The 21,243-nt window shown below is 43.7% G+C and overlaps 1 protein-coding gene across 1 annotated transcript in view; it reads right to left on the reverse strand.

The window, feature by feature from the left end:
- Positions 1-3,229: 3,229 nt before the first annotated feature.
- The window catches only part of snx17 (sorting nexin 17), a gene marked incomplete at its 5' end in the record, with an annotated part of 35,891 nt that continues 17,877 nt past the window's right edge, over positions 3,230-21,243 (reverse strand). Inside the window, 10 exons of the mRNA XM_080860373.1 lie at positions 3,230-3,570; positions 3,991-4,032; positions 4,405-4,479; positions 5,249-5,326; positions 5,587-5,715; positions 7,615-7,818; positions 10,158-10,250; positions 12,153-12,222; positions 16,069-16,156; positions 20,393-20,483. Of these exons, the coding sequence (XP_080716499.1) occupies positions 3,451-3,570; positions 3,991-4,032; positions 4,405-4,479; positions 5,249-5,326; positions 5,587-5,715; positions 7,615-7,818; positions 10,158-10,250; positions 12,153-12,222; positions 16,069-16,156; positions 20,393-20,483 (990 nt within the window). The 3' untranslated portion in view covers positions 3,230-3,450. The remainder of the gene's footprint in view (positions 3,571-3,990; positions 4,033-4,404; positions 4,480-5,248; positions 5,327-5,586; positions 5,716-7,614; positions 7,819-10,157; positions 10,251-12,152; positions 12,223-16,068; positions 16,157-20,392; positions 20,484-21,243) is intronic.

Genomic DNA, 21,243 nt, shown 5'->3' on the forward strand with positions numbered 1-21,243 from the left:
CTGCTACAAAAGCCGCAGTCACACCGGCAGGAGAATCACAACCACGGAGGCCAGCCAGAGAGAGAGAGAGAAAGAGAGAGGACGCCACAGAAGTAAACAAGCTACTGATGCCGATATGAGAAATCAGAACAGCGTGTTGACAGACGCGTTGAGCCACCTCCAAGGGAGTGAGACACTCTCGGAAGCCAGTGACTCATAGACACGAAGCCTTTCTGGCATCTGTGTGGAAAGAATAATAAATCTTTCCTCGACCTTAAGCTATGAGTTGTAAGGTGATGGTGTGGAGGTGTTAAATAGCCCACACTGAAATCCAAACTGAACCCGAACAGAACTTAAGGGGAAAATGGCAAAATAAATATATATATATATTTAAAAAAAAGCTAAATCATGAAGCGATGTTAGATGTGGTGTTCTTGGATGCTCACACCAACCACATGCCTCTGACTATGTTCCAGAAGCTTCTGAAGAGTCATCCAGACTTGGCGCCACACATGTAATCCTGTGAATCAAAACAGCAGCCAAATTGTGCCTTTTACACTCACGTCATGACCATGATGTCAACTTGCCATTTAAAGCAGCCAGCGCAACATAAATGAATGACTCGCATCGTCTAGTTTGTGATATTTGGCACCTACATTTATTCAGAGTTCCAGCACTGCAGTTCCCATTTAACAGTTCACACGGCAGTTGAAAGGAAAACACGAAATCATACTGATAGGCTACTCTGTTCTCCAGAGTACAAATCGTTTGCCCCTTAACGCATCACAGAGGCTGACAGCTAACGTCAGGAACAAAATGAATCACAGGATACAAACAAGTCCATGACACAATGCTTGAATCGTTCCCTGGACCTTTTCAATATTTTAAACCCGACACTGGTGACAAATTGGTCTTGTCCCTCGTTTATTTCTGGGCAGTCAACATTCTCATGCGCTACGAGGAAAGTAAACAGGAAAATATGTCTCTTCAATGATGGTGGTCATCAACAAATGGGAAAAGGTGACCATTTTGCTCAAAGGCATGTGAAATCAGCCGTTATGGCACAATCTTCTGAGATGATAAAAAAAAAAAAAAACTACTCCTTTTGTCGAACACAATTTCTTTTTTTGTAGAACAATACCCGACCCCTGGAATGACGCTCAACAAAACAAAGCAATTTCAAAATGCATAACTAGTATTTAGACCAAAACCAAACAAACAAATCAGATGTAGAATTTGTAAACACTTCTCTCTTGCTATGATTTTCTACAATTCTGTAAACAATGATAAAATGTTAGTTTCTAATATTTTACACAGTTTAGATTACATTGTTCTACAAGATTACAACAGATTATTGATAAGCTATTCGTAAATGCTCAGAATACTCGCAATTGCATGTACATATATAAAAGTGACATTATCGTGATTCTTAAATGTTTCTTTGTGCAAAATGCTTTAGTAAACTATAATTTTGGCATTTATGAGAAACCTTAAAAAATATTGGTTGGAATAACAGCAACAATAATGATGACAAAAACAGAAATCTGATGACAATTCTTCAGAACCCCCCTTTGAAATGTTACCAAATGTAGTTGTCCATGGTCCTTTTGTCCTAGCACTCTTTCACTCTCTTTCAAATTCAATAAATTAGCAATTAGTCCCTCTTAATACTGTGCAATGTCATAGCTTCAGCAAGTGCAAGCAGTTCTGCCAAACTAACCGATCAAATCCTTCCAGAATTCTCCAAAAAATGTTGCCCGGCACAGAGGCGAGGGTGAGAGTAGGGTTAAGAGCCAGTCCACGATGCCCAGTCCTGGATCAGAGCTGAGCAGTTGTTTCAGAAGGCATCAGAACTATTTTATTTTAAGGCAGCAAAAAAGAAAAGCAAAAACCTTTGTACAAACAAATCTTTTTTTTTAAGGAACAATATGTAGGGTTTCTTTTGCTGTTCAAAATATTTCACAAAACTCCAAATAAACACTGAAAAGATCATACATCCCAATTTCTAGATGCTTTGTTCTAGGTTTTGATGCATTTTGACAAAACAGATTTTATACCTGAAACTTTCCAACAGCAAAAAAACCCCTACATACTGCAACCTTAAACTGCAGATGATGGGCAGTCAGAGGCAGAAGTGTGAAAGACTCTGACTCAGAAGCCCCAGCCAAGCCTCTGATAAAACCATAACATCCCAAACACTTTAAAACAGCGTCATACTCAACGCACAACACTGAACTTGGGGTTACATTCTAATGCTCACTAAAGGGACTATGTGATGATATTGTGTGTGTGTGTGTGTGTGTGTGTGTGGGGGGGGTAATGGATTTGGATTAGTACTGTTTATCATTCAAAACATAGTTTTGGCTGTCAACAAAATCAGTCCAATCAATTCCATTTCAACACGTTGCCATCTTAACTCCGGGGGAGAAATTCTGGCCAGATGCCCAAGTCAATAACCTCATCCTTTGAAATGTCAACCATGGTGGCATGAAATATTGAATACTTTTAAGGAAACTGGAGGATGATGCATGATGATACCACGCCCTTCATGTCTGGAGAGGGAGAAAAGAACAGGTTGTGCAAACTAGACCAGCCCCAAACAGAAGAATCCACTGGATGATCATATTTGAAGCTGTCTGAGTAGAATCGATGAGGGGTTGTTTAGCTTTTCACCACAGATGAATCATAAAAGCGCAATGCACCCTGAAATGCTAAAGACTACTTGTGGGGATAAGCGATGTAGCCATACAAAGAAAAAGGAGGGAAACAGCCTCAAGAGACCAGACTACTATACAATTTCACAACATTCGGAGACATCGGTGACATATTGCGTGACGTGACGAAACACTGTGATTGGCACATTTTTTTTTTACATCTACATTTTTAACCAACACCAACTTTATGTCAAATATTTGTCTTCTGGCATTTTTTTCCAAAAAAGATTTGAAGACCCTTATATGTACTTTTAGGATGTAGAAACACCCTTTCCCCCATCAACATCGCAGCCCAAAAAACAACCAACCAAAAAAAAAAGTCTAAAAATTCCTAGCAGTGGGGCTCTGTGGGATTTCCGTCGGTCGGTACAAGCAAAACAAGTTTAAAAACCGCAGTGGCTTGGAAAGGACCCTGAACAATGGTAAAGTGATGAAATAAACGGGCTGGTGCTAACTGACTGCATTGAAATGATAAGAAATGAACTGTGCAGCCATGCAGGGTGGCTGAGTGGGGGTGGGGGGTGGGGGGGTTCAGATGGATGGTGAGGTGGTGCTGGTGGGGGTGAGGTGGGGTGGGCATTGATGTCTGGAAGAACTGACATCAGGGTCCAACCCCGCTGGTCTCTTGGAGAACCTCAGAGGCTCCACTGTAGCATACATGCCTATCGCTCTCCTTGACTTCCTCTCTCTCTCTCTCTCCTCTCTGTCGTCTCTATTGCGCTCTCTCTCTCTCTTTTTGAGCAGTCGAGGGTAGGGGTCACAGATCGTCGTCGCCAATCCCCTCAAAGGCGAAGTTGCCATGGAAATCATTGCCGCTGATGTCGTTGTTGGAGCTGGAGGCGCTGATGCCTCGAAGTGACACAGATGTCAACTTGGTCTGCAGAATAAAAATAGACAAACAAGTGTCAATAACATTTTTGTTTGCATACTGAATAATGTCTGATGTTGATTAAAAGTCATATTATGCATCAGTACTGTACCATTCATAAGCACTGACTCATCGATAAGTTAAGAAGACACAAAGAGCTCTTTCTAAACTCAAGAGTTACCAATAAATCTGACGTATAAAATATAAATCCTTGTGGTCTTTGAGATCTTGCTAGTTAATAAATGTTTCTCTGTTATATGAACACACCTATGAGTCCTACACAACATGTAATAGAAGTCTGGCATCATTTGCCCTGCGGAGACTAGCAAACACTGATGCAACTATAGCAACCAAACTTGAGGCAAAGGGAACAGGGAAACATGGGCTTCCAGCCTCAAAACAATAACAAACATGGTAGCGGTCACCTACCGAGAGTTTGACAACTTGCTCACGGGTCGGGTCGGGGGAATCCTGGAGAGACAAGCAGAGAACCAAATCACACCCACAACCCATCTCTACCTGGCCCAGCTCCCCAACCCTGCCACTCCCAAACCAACCTGGAAATTGATCTCATCCAAACTCTATTTTTGCTTGAAATTGGTAGTAAAAACATATATGCCTTGATATCCCCAAGTCACTTAAAATCCTTTAAGACATTATAAGTTACTTCACTGGCTCTCACGGACACCCACTGGCGTCAACATGTAAATATAAACATAATTTTGTTTATTTTCATCAAAGTTATGCAGTGGACCTTTAAGGCCTTAACTGGGAAAGATCCCTAGTGATGTAAGACACCAGACGGGGACATCATAGCTCTGCATGGATGAGTTTTACCCCTACCAGCAACGGAGGGGACTTCACTGCCTGGTTGCTGTCCGACCTGTGGAGGGCGCCGTTGAGCCGTTTCTTCTGCATCTGGGAGGTTGAAGAGACAAAGAGAGAAAGAGAGAGAGAGAGAGAGAGAGAGAGAGAGAGAGAGAGAGAGAGAGAGAGAGAGAGAAAGAGAGAGAGCGAGAGAGAGAGAGAGAGAGAGAGAGAGAGAGAGAGAGAAAGAGAGAGAGAAAAAGAGAGAGTTCATTGGCTATCTGTATGTATTAGGGGCCCTTGAGCCTCTGAGCAGCCAGTCTGCACCATGGGGTCTCTGGGTAACCATGACGCAGATGTACCTCATCGTACCTCATCGTTTCACCATAATCTTGGGTAAAATCCCTCACCTGCAATGTTACTTTAATCCGCAGACACGATAGTACAATCCATATATTTTGTGACATTTACGTGAAACATTTAATCAAACGTGCAATAGTAACTTTTTTTTTCGGGTTACAGACCAAAGCTAAAGAGGGAGAAAAAGTGGAAAATGGGACCCACTAAAAATAGAAGAGCAAAACTGTGCCTTTCGATGTCGTGACCAGGTTTCCAAAGATGGTGCAGTCTGACTGCTGAGTAATGAGACCATTAAGTGAGAAAAACAAGCCTGATGACTGAGAAATGGGTGGCATGATGAGTGACTCAGTCAGTCAGTCAGTCAGTCAGTCTCTCTCTCTCTCTCTCTCTGACTCACTCACACACATCGCCACACTTTCATATTAGTGTCAACCAGGCCTGTAAATATCTGAAATGTAAATGACACATATGTACACGGACACACACACACACTCACTCACGGACACACACGCACACTGACCTTTTTGATACTTCCACCAGATTTCTTCACCATTAGCTCGTCAACCATGGCCTGGAGGCAGATACTCATCATGATGGCCTGTGATTGGGTCAGACCAAACAAGGTCAGAGGTCACAAGAGCTCATTTAATGAAGGACAAGGTGGACATTTTAAAATGAAACAATAAAATTACACCTATTATACAACATTTTTTAAAGCTAAATTCTTGTTTTAAAGCATTTTCTCCCTATCCCTATCATAACAGTGGAAAAACAGGGGATAACAAATAATACATGATATTTATGAATGAAATGTAGTTTGTCAAATGTGATTTAAAATGGTCTTTTACTGTCACTAACCTGCTGACTGGTGATGGTGACCCACTGGAGGCGGTCTTTGCTCATCAGGTACTCGAAGGCCAGTTCCAGCTTGACATCACACTTCGCTGAGCTGCAAGGGTTGGCTGATCCGTTGACCACCGGAACCTGCTGTAGGCGTGGCAAAGAAAGGGGATTTTGTATAATCTTACAAACTTAAATGAAGTCGTAGGCTATAACTACAGTCATACACTACCCGACTCAGGGCAAATCATTAGTTGAGTAGGGCAGCATCATACACCTAAAGACTTAATAGTCAGGGTGAAAAACTAAAGGCCTGAAGACTTAATAGTCAGGGTGAAAAACTAAAGGCCTGAAGACTTAATAGCAGGGTGAAAAACTAAAGGCCTGAAGACTTAATAGTCAGGGTGAAAAACTAAAGGCCTGAAGACTTAATAGCAGGGTGAAAAACTAAAGGCCTGAAGACTTAATAGTCAGGGTGAGAAACTAAAGACCTGAAGACTTAATAGTCAGGGTGAGAAAACGGGTTCTTACAAGAGCTTTCCATATGAGGAGATGTGCTGTTCAAAAGCTTATCCTGAACTTAAAGAGAACTTAAAAAAAAAACACAGACACCCAGAATGTTGTCTTGGGCAGAAGTCTATGCGTGGTCCAGATGAGTCATAAGACCCATGTAAGATCAGTCTTTTTAGTTCCGCAAATAACCTTTCTCCTTTTTACCTTCTAGGTTGTAGGCTACCCATTTTATGAGACCTACTTGGAAAATAAAATAAAAATGTTCTTTCATGAGGTCAACTGACAGCATGTTTGTAAGATGCCTACAAAATTCTGCACTGATTGCTTTTCAAGGTTTTGGTTAAATAAGACTGAACGGGACTGGGGTAACCGTTCGTTGTTCAATTCCTTTAGTTGAACCACCACAATAAACAGCAACACAACAGCTACATCATCCCAGCCACTGATACATCGACCCGGCCACAAATAATCGTATATCTGTTAGGCAGAAACAAACTCCCTATGCTCTCCCAATTAAGACCATTCGAAACCTATTCGTTAGCAACTATGCATGTCCTTGGCCTCAGCGGACCTGGACTAATGGCAGCCACACTGCGACTCGTCCTGACGGAGTGTGAATCCCTTAATTAACTTTATCAATTACAAGTAGAGGAACGCACACTTCTCTGGAGACCACGGATTCCAGATCGATTGGACGGAGCAGAGACTGAAAGAAGCCATTAGCTGAGTTAGAGGTTTGTGGAAGTAGAAAAAGTATCTCCTGTTCCCAACAATGCCACGTTCGATGCCAAACGCAGACAAGGAAGAAAATGTATCGGACCACAGCGCCCATAATATGTTCTGCTCGATATTTATCATTTCCATAACAGTTACACACATTACAGGCAGAAAATTAGTTTTGTGAGCGCAAGAATGTTGCTTAATCTATTTTACTCCTTCTAATTGGATCAACAGCACCATACTGGCTGACAGGAGACCTTGATGGATGGGGTAGAGACATGAACAGGGAGGTGGGGGAGCTGGATGCCTTTCCATTTTTTGATGATCATAGCAGTCTTCTGAGCCAACTATCCAACTCTCTCTGTTGATTCGCTGTAGAAACGGCAAACGGTTGCCTCGTCTTGTCTTGAGGCACCACAGCAACATGAGGGAGGAGATTGGGAGCTCAGAGGTTCTAGGACTGTTGTTTTCACAGGGAAGCCTTTTTTTATCCAGATATTCTTACAGCAGAAATCATTTACACAATCTGTGTGTGTGTTTCGTCGTAACAAACTACAAAACTGTTAACATGCTAACAAACAATGAGTAAAGAAGTGTGGCTGGAACGGACAGTTGGAAATTCTTTATTAGGATCAATCCCTTGAGATGAATCATCTCGTTTGCAAGGGGGTCCTTAAACTATAAACTACAATATGGACATTTTGTTTTTCATACAATTCAGCAAGACAAGACAAAGCAAACAAAACAAAACAGAACAAAACAAAACAGCAGAGCGACTGGGTGCGAAAAGGGCGGACTGTAGGGGACACTTACCGATGATGTGACCCTCCAGCATCTCATGCGCGTCACCTTGAAGCTGCCCTCCTTCATCTGCTCGCTGGGCAGCTTCACGTGGAAGTTGAGCTCGTTGTTGCCGGCGCTCACGATCACGTGGCAGCCCTTCTCAGGGAAGTCGGTCACACACGGGTCGAATTTGATGTAGCCGTAGTACTTCAAAGTCTGAGCCAGTCGGATGAACTGAAGAGACAGATTAATGGCATTTTACTTTTAAAAGAATATATGGCCACAACTTATATTATGTGTCCCTGGGTGAATGAACCTAATACTACATCTGTTCAGTGTGCCCTTAACAGTAAATGTTGTTCCAAGAGATACTTGAGGTCAGGGTTGGGTCTAGGATTACTACACCAATCAGCCACGACATTAAAAGGTGTCCTGTGGCATTCGCCACCAAGACGTTAGCATCAGACCCTATATGTCCTGTATATTTTGAGGTGGGTTAGGAGCTATCCTCCATGGATTGGACTTGATTTTCCAGCACATTCCACAGATGACGGATCCGATCGGACTCCTTGAATCACTTTCAGCAGGTACTAACCACTGCATACTGGGAACAACTCACATTCTCCCAGTCATCTACACAACACCCAATCATGTACAGAACACCCAGTCAGTCATCTACACAACACCCAGACAGTCATCTACACAACACCCAGACATCTACACAACACCCAGTCATCTACACAACACCCAGACATCTACGCAACACCCAGACATCTACACAACACCCAGACATCTACACAACACCCAGACATCTACACAACACCCAGACATCTACACAACACCCAGTCATCTACACAACACCCAGTCAGTCATCTACACAACACCCAGACATCTACACAACACCCAGACATCTACACAACACCCAGTGTCATCTACACAACACCCAGACATCTACACAACACCCAGTCAGTCATCTACACAACACCCGGTCATCTACACAACACCCAGACATCTACACAACACCCAGACATCTACACAACACCCAGACATCTACACAACACCCAGTCAGTCATCTACACAACACCCAGTCACTCATCTACACAACACCCAGTCAGTCATCTACACAACACCCAGACATCTACACAACACCCAGTCAGTCATCTACACAACACCCAGACATCTACACAACACCCAGACATCTACACAACACCCAGACATCTACACAACACCCAGACATCTACACAACACCCAGACATCTACACAACACCCAGTCAGTCATCTACACAACACCCAGACATCTACACAACACCCAGACATCTACACAACACCCAGACATCTACACAACACCCAGTCATCTACACAACACCCAGTCATCTACACAACACCCAGACATCTACACAACACCCAGACATCTACACAACACCCAGACATCTACACAACACCCAGACATCTACACAACACCCAGTCATCTACACAACACCCAGACATCTACACAACACCCAGACATCTACACAACACCCAGACATCTACACAACACCCAGTCAGTCATCTACACAACACCCGGCAGTCATCTACACAACACCCAGACATCTACACAACACCCAGACAGTCATCTACACAACACCCGGCAGTCATCTACACAACACCCAGACATCTACACAACACCCAGACAGTCATCTACACAACACCCAGACATCTACACAACACCCAGACATCTACACAACACCCAGACATCTACACAACACCCAGACATCTACACAACACCCAGACATCTACACAACACCCAGACAGTCATCTACACAACACCCAGTCAGTCATCTACACAACACCCAGTCAGACATCTACACAACACCCAGACATCTACACAACACCCAGACATCTACACAACACCCAGTCAGGTACACAACACCCAGACATCTACACAACACCCAGACATCTACACAACACCCAGACATCTACACAACACCCAGACATCTACACAACACCCAGTCAGTCATCTACACAACACCCAGACATCTACACAACACCCAGTCAGTCATCTACACAACACCCAGACATCTAGCACTCACAATTTGGACCTTTTCAAAGTTGCTCAAATCCTTAAGCTTGCCCATTTTTACTGCTTCCAGCACATCAACAACAAGAACTGACCCTTCCCTTTCTGTCTAAGAGACCCCAAGACAAATGCCATTATTAAAAGATAGTCAATGTTATTCACTGGACCTGATAGTGGTTTTAATGTTTAGGCTAATCGGAGTATATTGCAATAATCATCATACTAATAAATATACACTAGTATATTCTAGCAGAATAGAACATACTTATAAACGTATATAAGTACTCTGTACTTAGGACAGAGAACAATTGAGGATTGAAAATACAATTTAAAGCAGCAAACATAATCTGACACAAAAGTCAACAGTAATTCACGAGGTAAACGGCCACATCTCCACCAATACTGATGCTTCTTTTCGAGTCAAAAAAACGAAACAATGACATAACCCTCGATGTGTAAAGTGAATCAGCCCCATGGGGGTTGAGTTTCCCCTGTGGTGGGAGAGAGACAGAAATACCTCCTTCTTTGAGCCTTTCTCCTGCAGAGACTTGAGCTGCCTGTGCTGATCCTTGTTGACTAGGATCCAGCCTCGCTCGATGTCCGACACCGTCTGGGGAGAAAGACAGACATACTTAATCTTCCAACTGACAAAAAAGGAAATCCAATTTCGGCTGTGAGGAAATCAAAGCGTGGCCCCATGGTATACACACAAGTCATCCGCAGAATGATCCACATAATTTACACCCTAAACATAAAAACAGCCTGATTAGTACAGGATGAGTTTGCCGTAGGCGTGATGCAGAGCTTTTTCTTGTTGGAAGTCAAAATGCTACTAGACTTACAATAGGGTGTATTAACAAGATACCCTTCTCGAATATTCCTGTAGATTTTAGGCATCTTGTCTCTGAAGCTTCTACAATTACACAGACATTCTGGAAATCACTTATTTTTCACTGATGCGTCAACATTATTGTAGGTTTCATGATAGGAAGCTTTTTTTGGACAATGGAAACCAGGTTTTTGAGAAATGTAAGGACTATTCTGGAAGCTATGATGCACAGTTCCTTTCCCAGCCAACTCTTCAAGCCATGGTTAAACAGGATCCAGGTAAATCTTAAAGCAGGATCAGAGTAATGTAGATAAGTGCAGGGAGTAAAGCTCTAGATGCTAGTTAACACAAGTTATTTGGCAGGGGGGTCCCAGGTTTTACTCAACACATTTATCTGGCCAACTTAGAAATCTGGCTTCCTGAGATACTCCTTTGCAAGACAACAACAACAACAACAACAACCACAACAACATCATCATAGGGCCCTGATACACCTTTTAGACCGAGAAGTTACATTTGTGTCCCCCCCCCCCCATTGTCACCAAGGGGGAAAATAAAGAAAGAAATCAAACCACAGTTGCAACAAAAAAATCCAAAGCCCAACACTTTCAATTCCCTTTTTGCGCACTGACTGCAGAGGTCCCTTCCGTGCACATACGTGGGAGTGGAGAGCGAGACGGCAGACTGTGCAGCTGACGGTTACTAAGCTGCCTGTTTTTTTACGGATACAATATCTAGAACTACTGCGAGCACAGCCCTTCCATGTTTACAGCTTAGTACTTAACTTGTTTGTACCTGTTGAGGCTTGTCACTATGGATACAACAGCACACTGTTAGTGGCGCAACAGTGCATGGAGTCATTTTATGTTCGTAGTTCATTTAATGGTCACAGAGGAAACAAATGAGCTGAACAAGTCATTTCGCAGAGACACCCATGGGCTTGACCACTTCCTTTTCTGTGTATGACATGAGACTAAGCTAGCCTGATACAACAGTGAACAAGTGAACAGGGCCTCGCTTCACTCCACTGGGGATTGTGTCCAGTTGTTGCATCCTAATTGGCATAGACCTCAGGTTAATTTTGGAACCACTGCCAGCCTTTAACCAATAAGCACTGACCACTATGGGATTGCTATACTTCCTACTTTGCTGGTACTGCTTGTTTCGACTCATGTAGCTCTAGCGCAGCTGCCATTGTTAAAACTACATATCATCGCACTTAGCCACCCCCGCTGGCTGATTGGTATGCCCTTCAGAATGGCCCATCGTTTCATCTGGCGAACATCAGTTCCAGACTATAATCACAGCAAAAACTATGCCTATAATCGTATCAAAAGTACGACTTGGCACCTTTGGGTGAATTCAGTGCTTTCTATTTTTACACTCTCCCCTTTATGCCTACACATCAGAAGGTGTCTCGGTCTCGGTCTCGATATAGTACCTTAAAGGTCGTACGGAGACAGAGGAACTGCACGAGTGAATGGTCTGCCTTGAGATCAAACCTTTATAAATAACTACAACGCTTTAGAAACCGAAGCATGCTCAGCTGGATCTTCTACATCCGTTACAATTCACTGTTTGCAGACGTTTGTTTCCATGACAGCAGCTGGTGTTTTTTAGCACCTTGTTCTTCCAGATGATCTAAGAATGTGACATCATCCAGCCAATGGCATCAGATTTTACCTGAGAGTAGAGCAAGTTCAGGCCCACTCGGTTGTCCATGACATCGTTGTCATATGCTGTGTCCCAGTAGCTGAGGAGAAAGAGAGGAGGGAAGACATGACAGGTCAGGGAAGAGACTGTGGCCATTTACGTGCATTTTTGTACAGAACCGAATCAACAAAGAAGCAGGAATATGACAACAACAGTCAAGTATGCAAGAAAACAAACTGACATGAGTACAGTCATTTATCATCGTATATAAACAAAACCTCATTAAAAACGACATTAGGGCAGCAGTCTTTGCTTTCGTATACACCCAGACTCAGATCAGTTTGCTCCTCTACCGTGTCCTCAAAGCACCCTTAATGCCCCGAGTTCTCTCACACACACACACACACACACACACACACACACACACTCTCTCTATCTCTCTCTCTCTCTCTACTTATCAGTCTTAGACTTTGGTTGTGCAGAGAAACACCTTTTCACAAGTTTCAAGAGCTTCTATGTGTTCATCATTCACCAGAGCCAAATCCCAAAAGCAAACCTCTCAGCCCAAACACAACCCCCCCCCCCCCCCCCCCCCCCTCCCCCCCCCGAACTGCTGAAGTGCTGATTGCTTTCCCCGACCGCTTAATCGAAACCAGAACTTCTCTTCATCACTCTTTTCTGTGTGCGGCAGCAGCCCTGGAACCATGCTAGCTGGCTCTGTATAGTTAAAAAAAAAAATGTTTTAAACCACCCACTTCAAAAAAGAACTACATTCTCTTCCAGATGCCACACGCTCTATATACGTCACACTAGCGCTTCCTCCACGCTTTCAACACAGCCCTCTCGGAGTGGAGAGAAATGCCCGACTGAGGGTTCACTATAAACGAGCGAAAAGCAAACGCTGGTTCTGGGGGGGCCCAGACGACCTCAGTTAATGAAAAGTGGGTGATTTGAAATGAGGTGGCAAGTGAGTCGTGAAATCCTCAAGCTCCAGAGGATGGAGAGGGAGAAGTGAATCAAGATCGTGCGCGAGTGAGTGCCGACTGTCAGCACACTTTAATTACACAGTCGTGAAATATTAAAGGCTGCTCCCCACTGGGAGGCGCTAAGAGGGAGGGGAGTGTCGAGGGGAAATGATATCTCCAATTGTAATATGAAAAGCATTTTAGAATAGCTGTGATAACATTTTGTTATATCAAAGTTTTCGACTGAGCGCAGAAGCTGGGATGGGCTACATGTTGCGCCGGTCCTGCTGACAACAACTGGTTTGCATTCCATTCTTCATGGTCATTCTCAGAGGACACTTATCCAGATGAATCTTCCAGAATATACACATCTACTCCAGAGAAACACACTCCCTCTCTTTGACTCCCTCTCTTTCACACACACACACACACACACACACACACACACACACACACACACACACACACACAGGCTCGGAGTGTTGGGCTCCCTCTCCTGAAAAGTAGGTCAGCAGGACTGAGGCCTTCCCTAAGTGAGCGTCAGACTGAGGGGGCGACAATATCCTCAGCACTAAGCTTGTGTGACTCTTTCCAAAAATGATTGAGAAGAGGTGGTGGGTGGTGTTTAAGGGTATGTGTATGATTGTAAGTTTGCTGGTGTGTGTGTGTGTGTGTGTGTGTGTGTGTGTGTGTGTGTGTGTGTGTGTGTGTGTGTGTGTGTGTGTGTGTGTGTGTGTGTGTGTATGTATGTATGTATGTATGTATGTATGTATGTATGTATGTAGAGAGAGAGAGAGAGAGAGAGAGAGAGAGAGAGACAGAGAGAGAGACAGAGAGAGAGAAAGAGAAAGAGACAGAGAAAGAGAGAGAGAAAGAGAGAGAAAATTGGCTGTTACCAATGCAGTCATGTTTGTTTTACACAGGACTAAGTGATCAGGCTTCCTTGCACACAGGGCCATATACTGTATATAGATAGATGTAGATGTGTGTGTGTGTGTGTGTGTGTGTATGTATGCATGCAGAGAGAGAGAGAGAGCGAGAGAGAGAGGGCCATATACTGTATATAGATAGATGTGTGTGTGTGTATGCATGCAGAGAGTGAGAGAGGGCCATATACTGTATATAGATAGATGTGTGTGTGTGTGTGTGTGTGTGTGTGTGTATGCATGCAGAGAGAGAGAGAGAGCGAGAGAGAGAGCCATATACTGTATATAGATAGATGTGTGTGTGTGTGTGTGTGTGTGTGTGTGTGTGTGTGTATGCATGCAGAGAGAGAGAGGGAGAGAGAGGGCCATATACTGTACATAGATAGATAGATATATATGAGACTCCTCCTGCCTCCTGCCTCTCTCCCAGCAGTCGCTCCTGCTGCTGGCTGTTCTCAGTGGGAGCATAGAAGGCCATTTCGCACGTCTTCCTCCGAGAGGAAAAGGCAACGTATTTATGCAGCTGGAGGAGGTCAAGCGCTGGGGTGACGGTGCCTGCAAAGGGGGGAGGGATGGGGGGGCGCAAGTGTTGAGTGCTGGCCTGTGGGTTAAACACCCCCGTAAGCCAATCGAGTTGGGCGAGCAACACAAGCCCGCACTTGAGAAGAGGGCACCAGCAGGGCACTGTGTTGAAATGGGGGCAGATTATCTGGTGAGATACACTCACGTTTTCTTTTGTGTGTGTGTGTGTGTGTGTGTGTGTGTGTGTGTGTGTGTGTGTGTGTGTGTGTGTGTGTGTGTGTGTGTGTGTGTGTGTGTAGGTTCTGTTGAACTGCTGGCATGACATCTGGCAGAACATCAAAAGAGAAGGTACTGCTCGCTTGACACTCTTCGAAACGATCACGATGGGGTCAAGGTCAGGTCACAGGGTGGTCTCTGCCAGCATACATGGAAGAATGATTTGTGGAGCAGGTACTGTTTAGCTTGAATGAGAGGCTAATACGTTATACACAAGAGTAAAAAGAGAAATCAACAAGAGAAAGAACAAGCTAAGGAACATGAGCGAAACCATAGAAAGGGAAGAAATTGGTGAAAAGAGAGAAAGCAGGCTTTTTAACCTCCAAGCCATTCATTTCGTTTCAAATTATATCAGACGACGTTTATTGTCCATTTCCTTCAAATAATCTTCTGCAAGTGCCGACGTCTCCATTTCTCTCTCTCGGGCAACTCATAAAATAGGGCGTCATCATCTTCTGCCCATTATGTGATCAAGCTAGCGCATAGCACATAAATTACAGCGAGCACTGACACAGCAAATACAGACTTGTTATCCGTGGCCAAGAACAGCAGCGCTTTCAACTGCACTGTCTGGACTGGAGTGGAGTGGAGTAGAGTGAACAAAGCCGACATTCTTCCATGCACAGAACTTCCTGTTCTGCTGATGACGGAACACAGCTTATGCCCGTGATTTATTTTATAACGACTAGGGGCATCCAACAGAGAGGTTTTGATGAATATTGATGGAATGATCAATGATCAACAATGATCAACAAAGCCAATCAAAGACGGCTCCGTCAGTTCATTTGCATCCTAGTCCATGGTTTGACATGGGACAAGGTGTCGTTGGGAATATGAATCTCCATTATACTCTTTGTAATTCTATGGTGTCGTTGGGAATATGAATCTCCATTATACTCTTTGTAATTCTATGGTGTCGTTGGGAATATGAACCTCCATTATACTCTCTGTAATTCTATGGTGTCGTTGGGAATAAGAATCTCCATTATACTATTTGTAATTCTATGGTGTCGTTGGGGAATATGAATCTCCATTATACTCTTTGTAATTCTATGGTGTCGTTGGGGGTATGAATCTCCTTTATACTCTTTGTAATTCTATGGTGTCGTTGGGAATATGAATCTCCATTCTACTCGTTGTAATTCTATGGTGGGGACTGACCCTAACCTGCTGTTGTGAAGGAAAATAGGTCAGAAGTGTGTTGGAAGGAGGACAAGGGGAGGGGAGGGGTGAGTGCTGTAGCCAGCGTGCATCTACCTTTTGCGGAGGACGATGTGGAAGTCGGGGCTGTGGAGACTGGTGACAGACACGTAGGGCAGTTCAAACTCCTGCAGCTTCCTCACGACTGTCTCACGCCCAGCAGGAGGTGGAGAGAAAGAGAGAGAGAGAGAGAGAGAGAGAGCAGAAGGAAAGTAAATAAACAAACGCAACATTAACACACTTCTACGATAAAGAATTTACTAAATGAAAGAAACTATACACAATGGCAATATGAGGGCATGAGGATCCAGCTGTCCTAATCCATCACATTCAGAGCAAGTGACAGAAGACATTAAAAAAGAATAAAAAATGAGAGCGACACAGTGTGTGTGTGTGTGTGTGTCTGTGTCTGTATGTGTGTGAATGTGTCATGACAAACAAAAAAAAAAGGTTGTAAAGAGTTTAGTTTGTTCTGCCCTTTTATCTTTTTGCATCAAACATGAACAACATGAACGGTACACTATGAACTCGGACAGATATCGGCAACCTTTGCGAAGCAGGACTAAACACATGACAAGCCCCAGCATGCAGCGGTGTTATTCAACCATCACCGAGAGCGATGATCGGTGTGAGGTAACAAGGATGAGCAGGAGCCGTGTCATTCTGTTCATGAGGTTAGGTTGTGGCTCGGGGGATGGGCACAGAGAACAGTGGCATCGCGGAAATCACTTCTACCACTCCCTAGTCTACATGCTTGATCTCTGTTAACATACAGCCACTGGCTACTTTTCCACAGTCAACGTGTCTGATCTCTGTCTTTTAACATACAGCCATTGGCTACTTTTCCAGTCAACATGTCTGATCTCTCTCTGTTAACATACAGCCACTGGCTACTTCTCCCTAGTTAACTTGCTTGAGCTCTCTCTCTGTTAACGTACTGCCATTGGCAAACTTTTTCCGACTTCTGAGTAAACGAAAAGATTTGAGAGCATTTAAAGCGTGTCGGACAGATTAGAATTGAGGCCGTCAGCCTTTAAAATGCAAAGGAAGAGAAGTCAATTCTGATCTCAACCAAGGAAAGGTTACTCTTTACAATGGTGCTTAAAAAGGTCAGATAAATCCCTCCAAGTGGTAAATAAACATGATCATCCAAGCCCAGAAAAACCTCACATTGATGTTGCATGTGTCAGGTTGAGTGCTTCTGTCATACGTCTGCCGAAACAACAAAAACAAGTGAGGGGGGGGGGGGGGGGAATCTTGCGTCAGTTCTTAGTAAACTTCCTGGTGCACGTCTGGTGTGCCGCTCTGGGTCGCACTTAACTGCTAAAAAGTGGAAGGCGTGTTCAGAAACATACGCTTCTTTTTCAAGCGCCAAGTGGCCTTTTCCTGTTGTTCATTTGCCTTTAGTAGCAAAGGCAAACCATACCAAACAACTTAATAGACACATGTCTTGACTTGTTTGGCAGGCTGAAGACATCTTCAGGCAGTGCCGAGGGAGAGGTGCCTTGAATGAATCCAGATGTTTTATGGCAACATTTTTGCTGGGATGACCATCCTTGACCTTGGCTCACAGATAGGGGTTTGAGGAGGTGGAGGGATAACAGTTTCTCTGCAACGTGGGAAAATCAAGAGCTCCACTGGAAAAGAATAACAGGGCCTAAAATACTATCCACAGCTGTGGAGAGCGATATTTGTTATATTAACACTTACATAGTCCCTGTTTATCCTATCCCTTCAGTCTAACTGAACCACTGAATACATTGTAACCACACTTTAGGACACTCTACTGTAACTAGTATTAACTCTGGTTTCATGTCATTTTGAAGCATCAGTATATTCACGTATTCTTACTCTTTGTTTAATCAGTATGTGTTAATAAACACATTTCACCGTACTTGATCATATCATCATAGCATCACACTGTGACACAGACTATTCAGTATAAAACGTGGCAAAACTATGTCTTGATGATAACAACAAAGATTTGCTTTTTGTGCACGAGGCATTCTGAAAACTCTAAGACGTCTTAACTACTTTGAAACACACACTGGGTCCTGCAGGGGAACAAACCACCAATAGATTAGCAGGCGAGCAAGAAGTGCCAAGCCCAGATTTCTGGTACAGCCTGTACCCAATGTTTGCAAAACAGCAGCCTATCAAGGCCCTAGCTTGGCCTGCAGAGTCTCCATAGCTTCGCCATCAGTCAACAACAGCTTGCTTCTGTGTGATGGCAAACACAGTCAGTCACACTCTGGTTTACTTTCTCGCAGCAAGAAGTCATGGCCGGACGGAAGGACTCCTCCAGTGACCTTTCATGGCACTCCTTTTGCTATATGTCTTTTCCTTTTTCCTTTATCTGTTGTTTGTATGTTGATTTCTTCTTTGTTATATGCTTTTCCCTTTTTATCTGTTGTTTGGTACGTTGTTTTCTTGTGTGGACCCCAGGAAGAGTAGCTGGTGTCTTTGGCATCAGCTAATGGGGATCCGAATAAAATAAAATAAAAAACCTACTAGGGCTGCATTCCGTCCAATCTGAAGAGACTCTCTCCAAATTTGGATTGAGAGATGGGAGGGGAGAGAGCGAAAAAGGAAAAAAACAGATTGAGCAACTAGAAGCGTTTGAAATGGAGAGGAATGCGAGGCCGAGGCTCGCTGGGGGTAGCTAACATTATCAAAAAAGATGCAACGCCTCAAAAATGTAAATCACGTCCTCAAAAAAAGCATGAATCTCACCTTAAATCCAGAAGCAAGACTGTTGGTCTTTGATTGATTTATAAAAGAGTCACATTTATGTATGTACCACTTGGGGAGACACTGACAATTTGCAGACAATCAGCATCTTCATTGATTCTTTATTCCCATAAGTCATTCTGTTTATTAGTATGTGCTTCAGAGCCTTGTGTATGCCTACAGATACTCCATTTTAGGTCTCTGGGATGCCTACTGAATTGATCTGCTATCCGACTGCTTCTTGAGTAAATTCACAAATATTGATTAATTCCCTTCTCTACCCAAGGTTAAGGCAGACTGAGCGTTGAGGGGAACTTGATGGTAAATTGGCAGCACATAAACTGGAAGAATGAGATGCCCCTCACCAATTACACCTCCCATCTTCCTCAATGCATCTACTGTAGCAGCGAGGGGTAAATATTTAAATCAATGAAGCCAAAGTGCCACTCAACAAGTATTTATCTACAGGATGCACTATGCAGAGAATTTGTCTCTGTATTTAATTAATCTATATCGACATACATCTATATATTTTTACTACAAAAATTCTATTTAGTGACTCCCCAATTGTCCCCAAATCATTTTCTGAAAGCATTTTTGGAGCTCAAGTCGTCATCCTCCAAAGGCATTTGTGGAGTGTGCAGCGAGTGCCTGCGCCTGAGTGGAGCGTCTGGAGGCCGTAAGAATGCAGAGCACGTTCTCTTCCTCAAATGGCGCTGCTCTGGGAGTTGAGGCAAGGTGATGGCACAATAAGCAGCAGATAGCCGACGAGAATGAGACGCCCTGTCTGAATGTGACGACCGAGTTATAGCTATCTCTGTTCCATGAGATCGTGATGTATGACACACGGAATGAGGAACAAACCGAGAGAGAGAGAGATTTGTTGGCTTCAGGCACCAACAAGTATATTTCAGTTTTTAATTTTTATAGTTGTATTGATACTACACACATGAATATTGTGTTATTATATTGATTGGCATTAATATACTTGTAAAACACTTTAGATCCCCTTCCCTTTCCTCTTACTCTTCCTATTACTCTTCACAGCTTAACATACAGTGGCTGACCACAGTCTACTCTCATCTGCCAACATGAGAGATGTAATAGGCTCCATCTAATTACATTGGGTGGAGAGGCCTGAGAGAAACCCAATCTATCCACTGGGCTGTGGGTTCACCAGGCCAGTGCTAACCCGCTAATGATTATTACTGACAGAGAGAAGCAGGTCGTCAGCAGATGAAATCCCCCTCCTCCTGATTCAATTAATTACTCAGATTAGTCTTCTGCGGCCCGTGCTTATGACGGGCGAGTTGTGCCCTCTAACGTTACCCCCACCACCACAAGCTTCGCACACGCTCAGTCTGAACCTTCACAGCACTTAGGAGGGGATACATTATAGGGTCATATTTCAAAAGATGCGATAAGGCGGGGGTTTTTTTTCAGTGAAAAAAAAACCTAACATTTTTTAAGACAAAAAACAATGATGATTTCCCCAACATTGTTTACGTATAGCAATAAAAACATTGCTCTTCGAAGACACGACACAGAAAACAGACAGCCATTCCTGTACAACAGTCTGATCTCCATGGATGTTGACTGGTTTAAAAAATGCTCTTGAACAAACGGTCAGCGGTCAGGCAGCATTACTCACAGGTGTAGCCTCCGTCGGCTCCCTCCTGCACCAGGAAGAGGCTGAAGTACCCCACCAGCTCGTCAGGCAGGTCCAGCTTGGCTGCCACTGCCTGCCAACAACAACAACAACAACAACGACAACGACAGACAATCAGAACAAGCCTTGGGTTTCTAGAATGCTCTAGAAAGATTTAGATACAGCATAACTGTTTCAGGGTGGTGTTTTCATTTAGAAGGGGGGGGGGGGGGTCTTCATTCATTTCATTTCTGGATAGTCTATGGAAGCCTCTAAGAGCCATTTAAAGAAAAACAACTGCAAGTGTTATCTACCATGTAAAAAATTATAATGTAAATGCGAAATACATAAAACAACTCCATGGAACTCTAAGTAACATAGTATCAAAGGGCAGGCTCAGGCAATGTTACTGCAGCAAAAAGCTGTCGCTTCTGGGCTCCCATAAGAGACCATGCTGAGGCCACTGACAATTTAGAAAAGGAAAAAGCTTTCCAGTGAAAATGTTGAGGGGTGTTTGAAGCATGAGCTGAGAATAAGGTCAAAATCACCTCCTCTGGAGCCAGCAGAGTAGCCACTTTCCCTCCCTTTAGGGGGGAGAGTTGGGGGGGGGGGGACACACAGACAGCCAGACACCTCAGTGTTCTCTGAGGAACTGGCCCAAATTGGTCCATCCAACAAGCAAAGAGTATTCTGATAAATGGACTTTTGTGCCTGAAGAGAAATGTATCCCACCTGCCTTGGAAGCTATTCAGAGGCCATTTTCTGGTTAATGGACAAAGAGGTCTTATGACCAAGTCACTCGGATGAGACGGAAAGGGCTTTGAGTTTACGGTACACAGGGACACTTAAATGCT

The sequence above is a fragment of the Sprattus sprattus genome (assembly GCF_963457725.1).
Source record: "Sprattus sprattus genome assembly, chromosome: 2".
In the NCBI taxonomy this organism is placed as follows: Eukaryota; Metazoa; Chordata; class Actinopteri; order Clupeiformes; family Clupeidae; genus Sprattus; species Sprattus sprattus.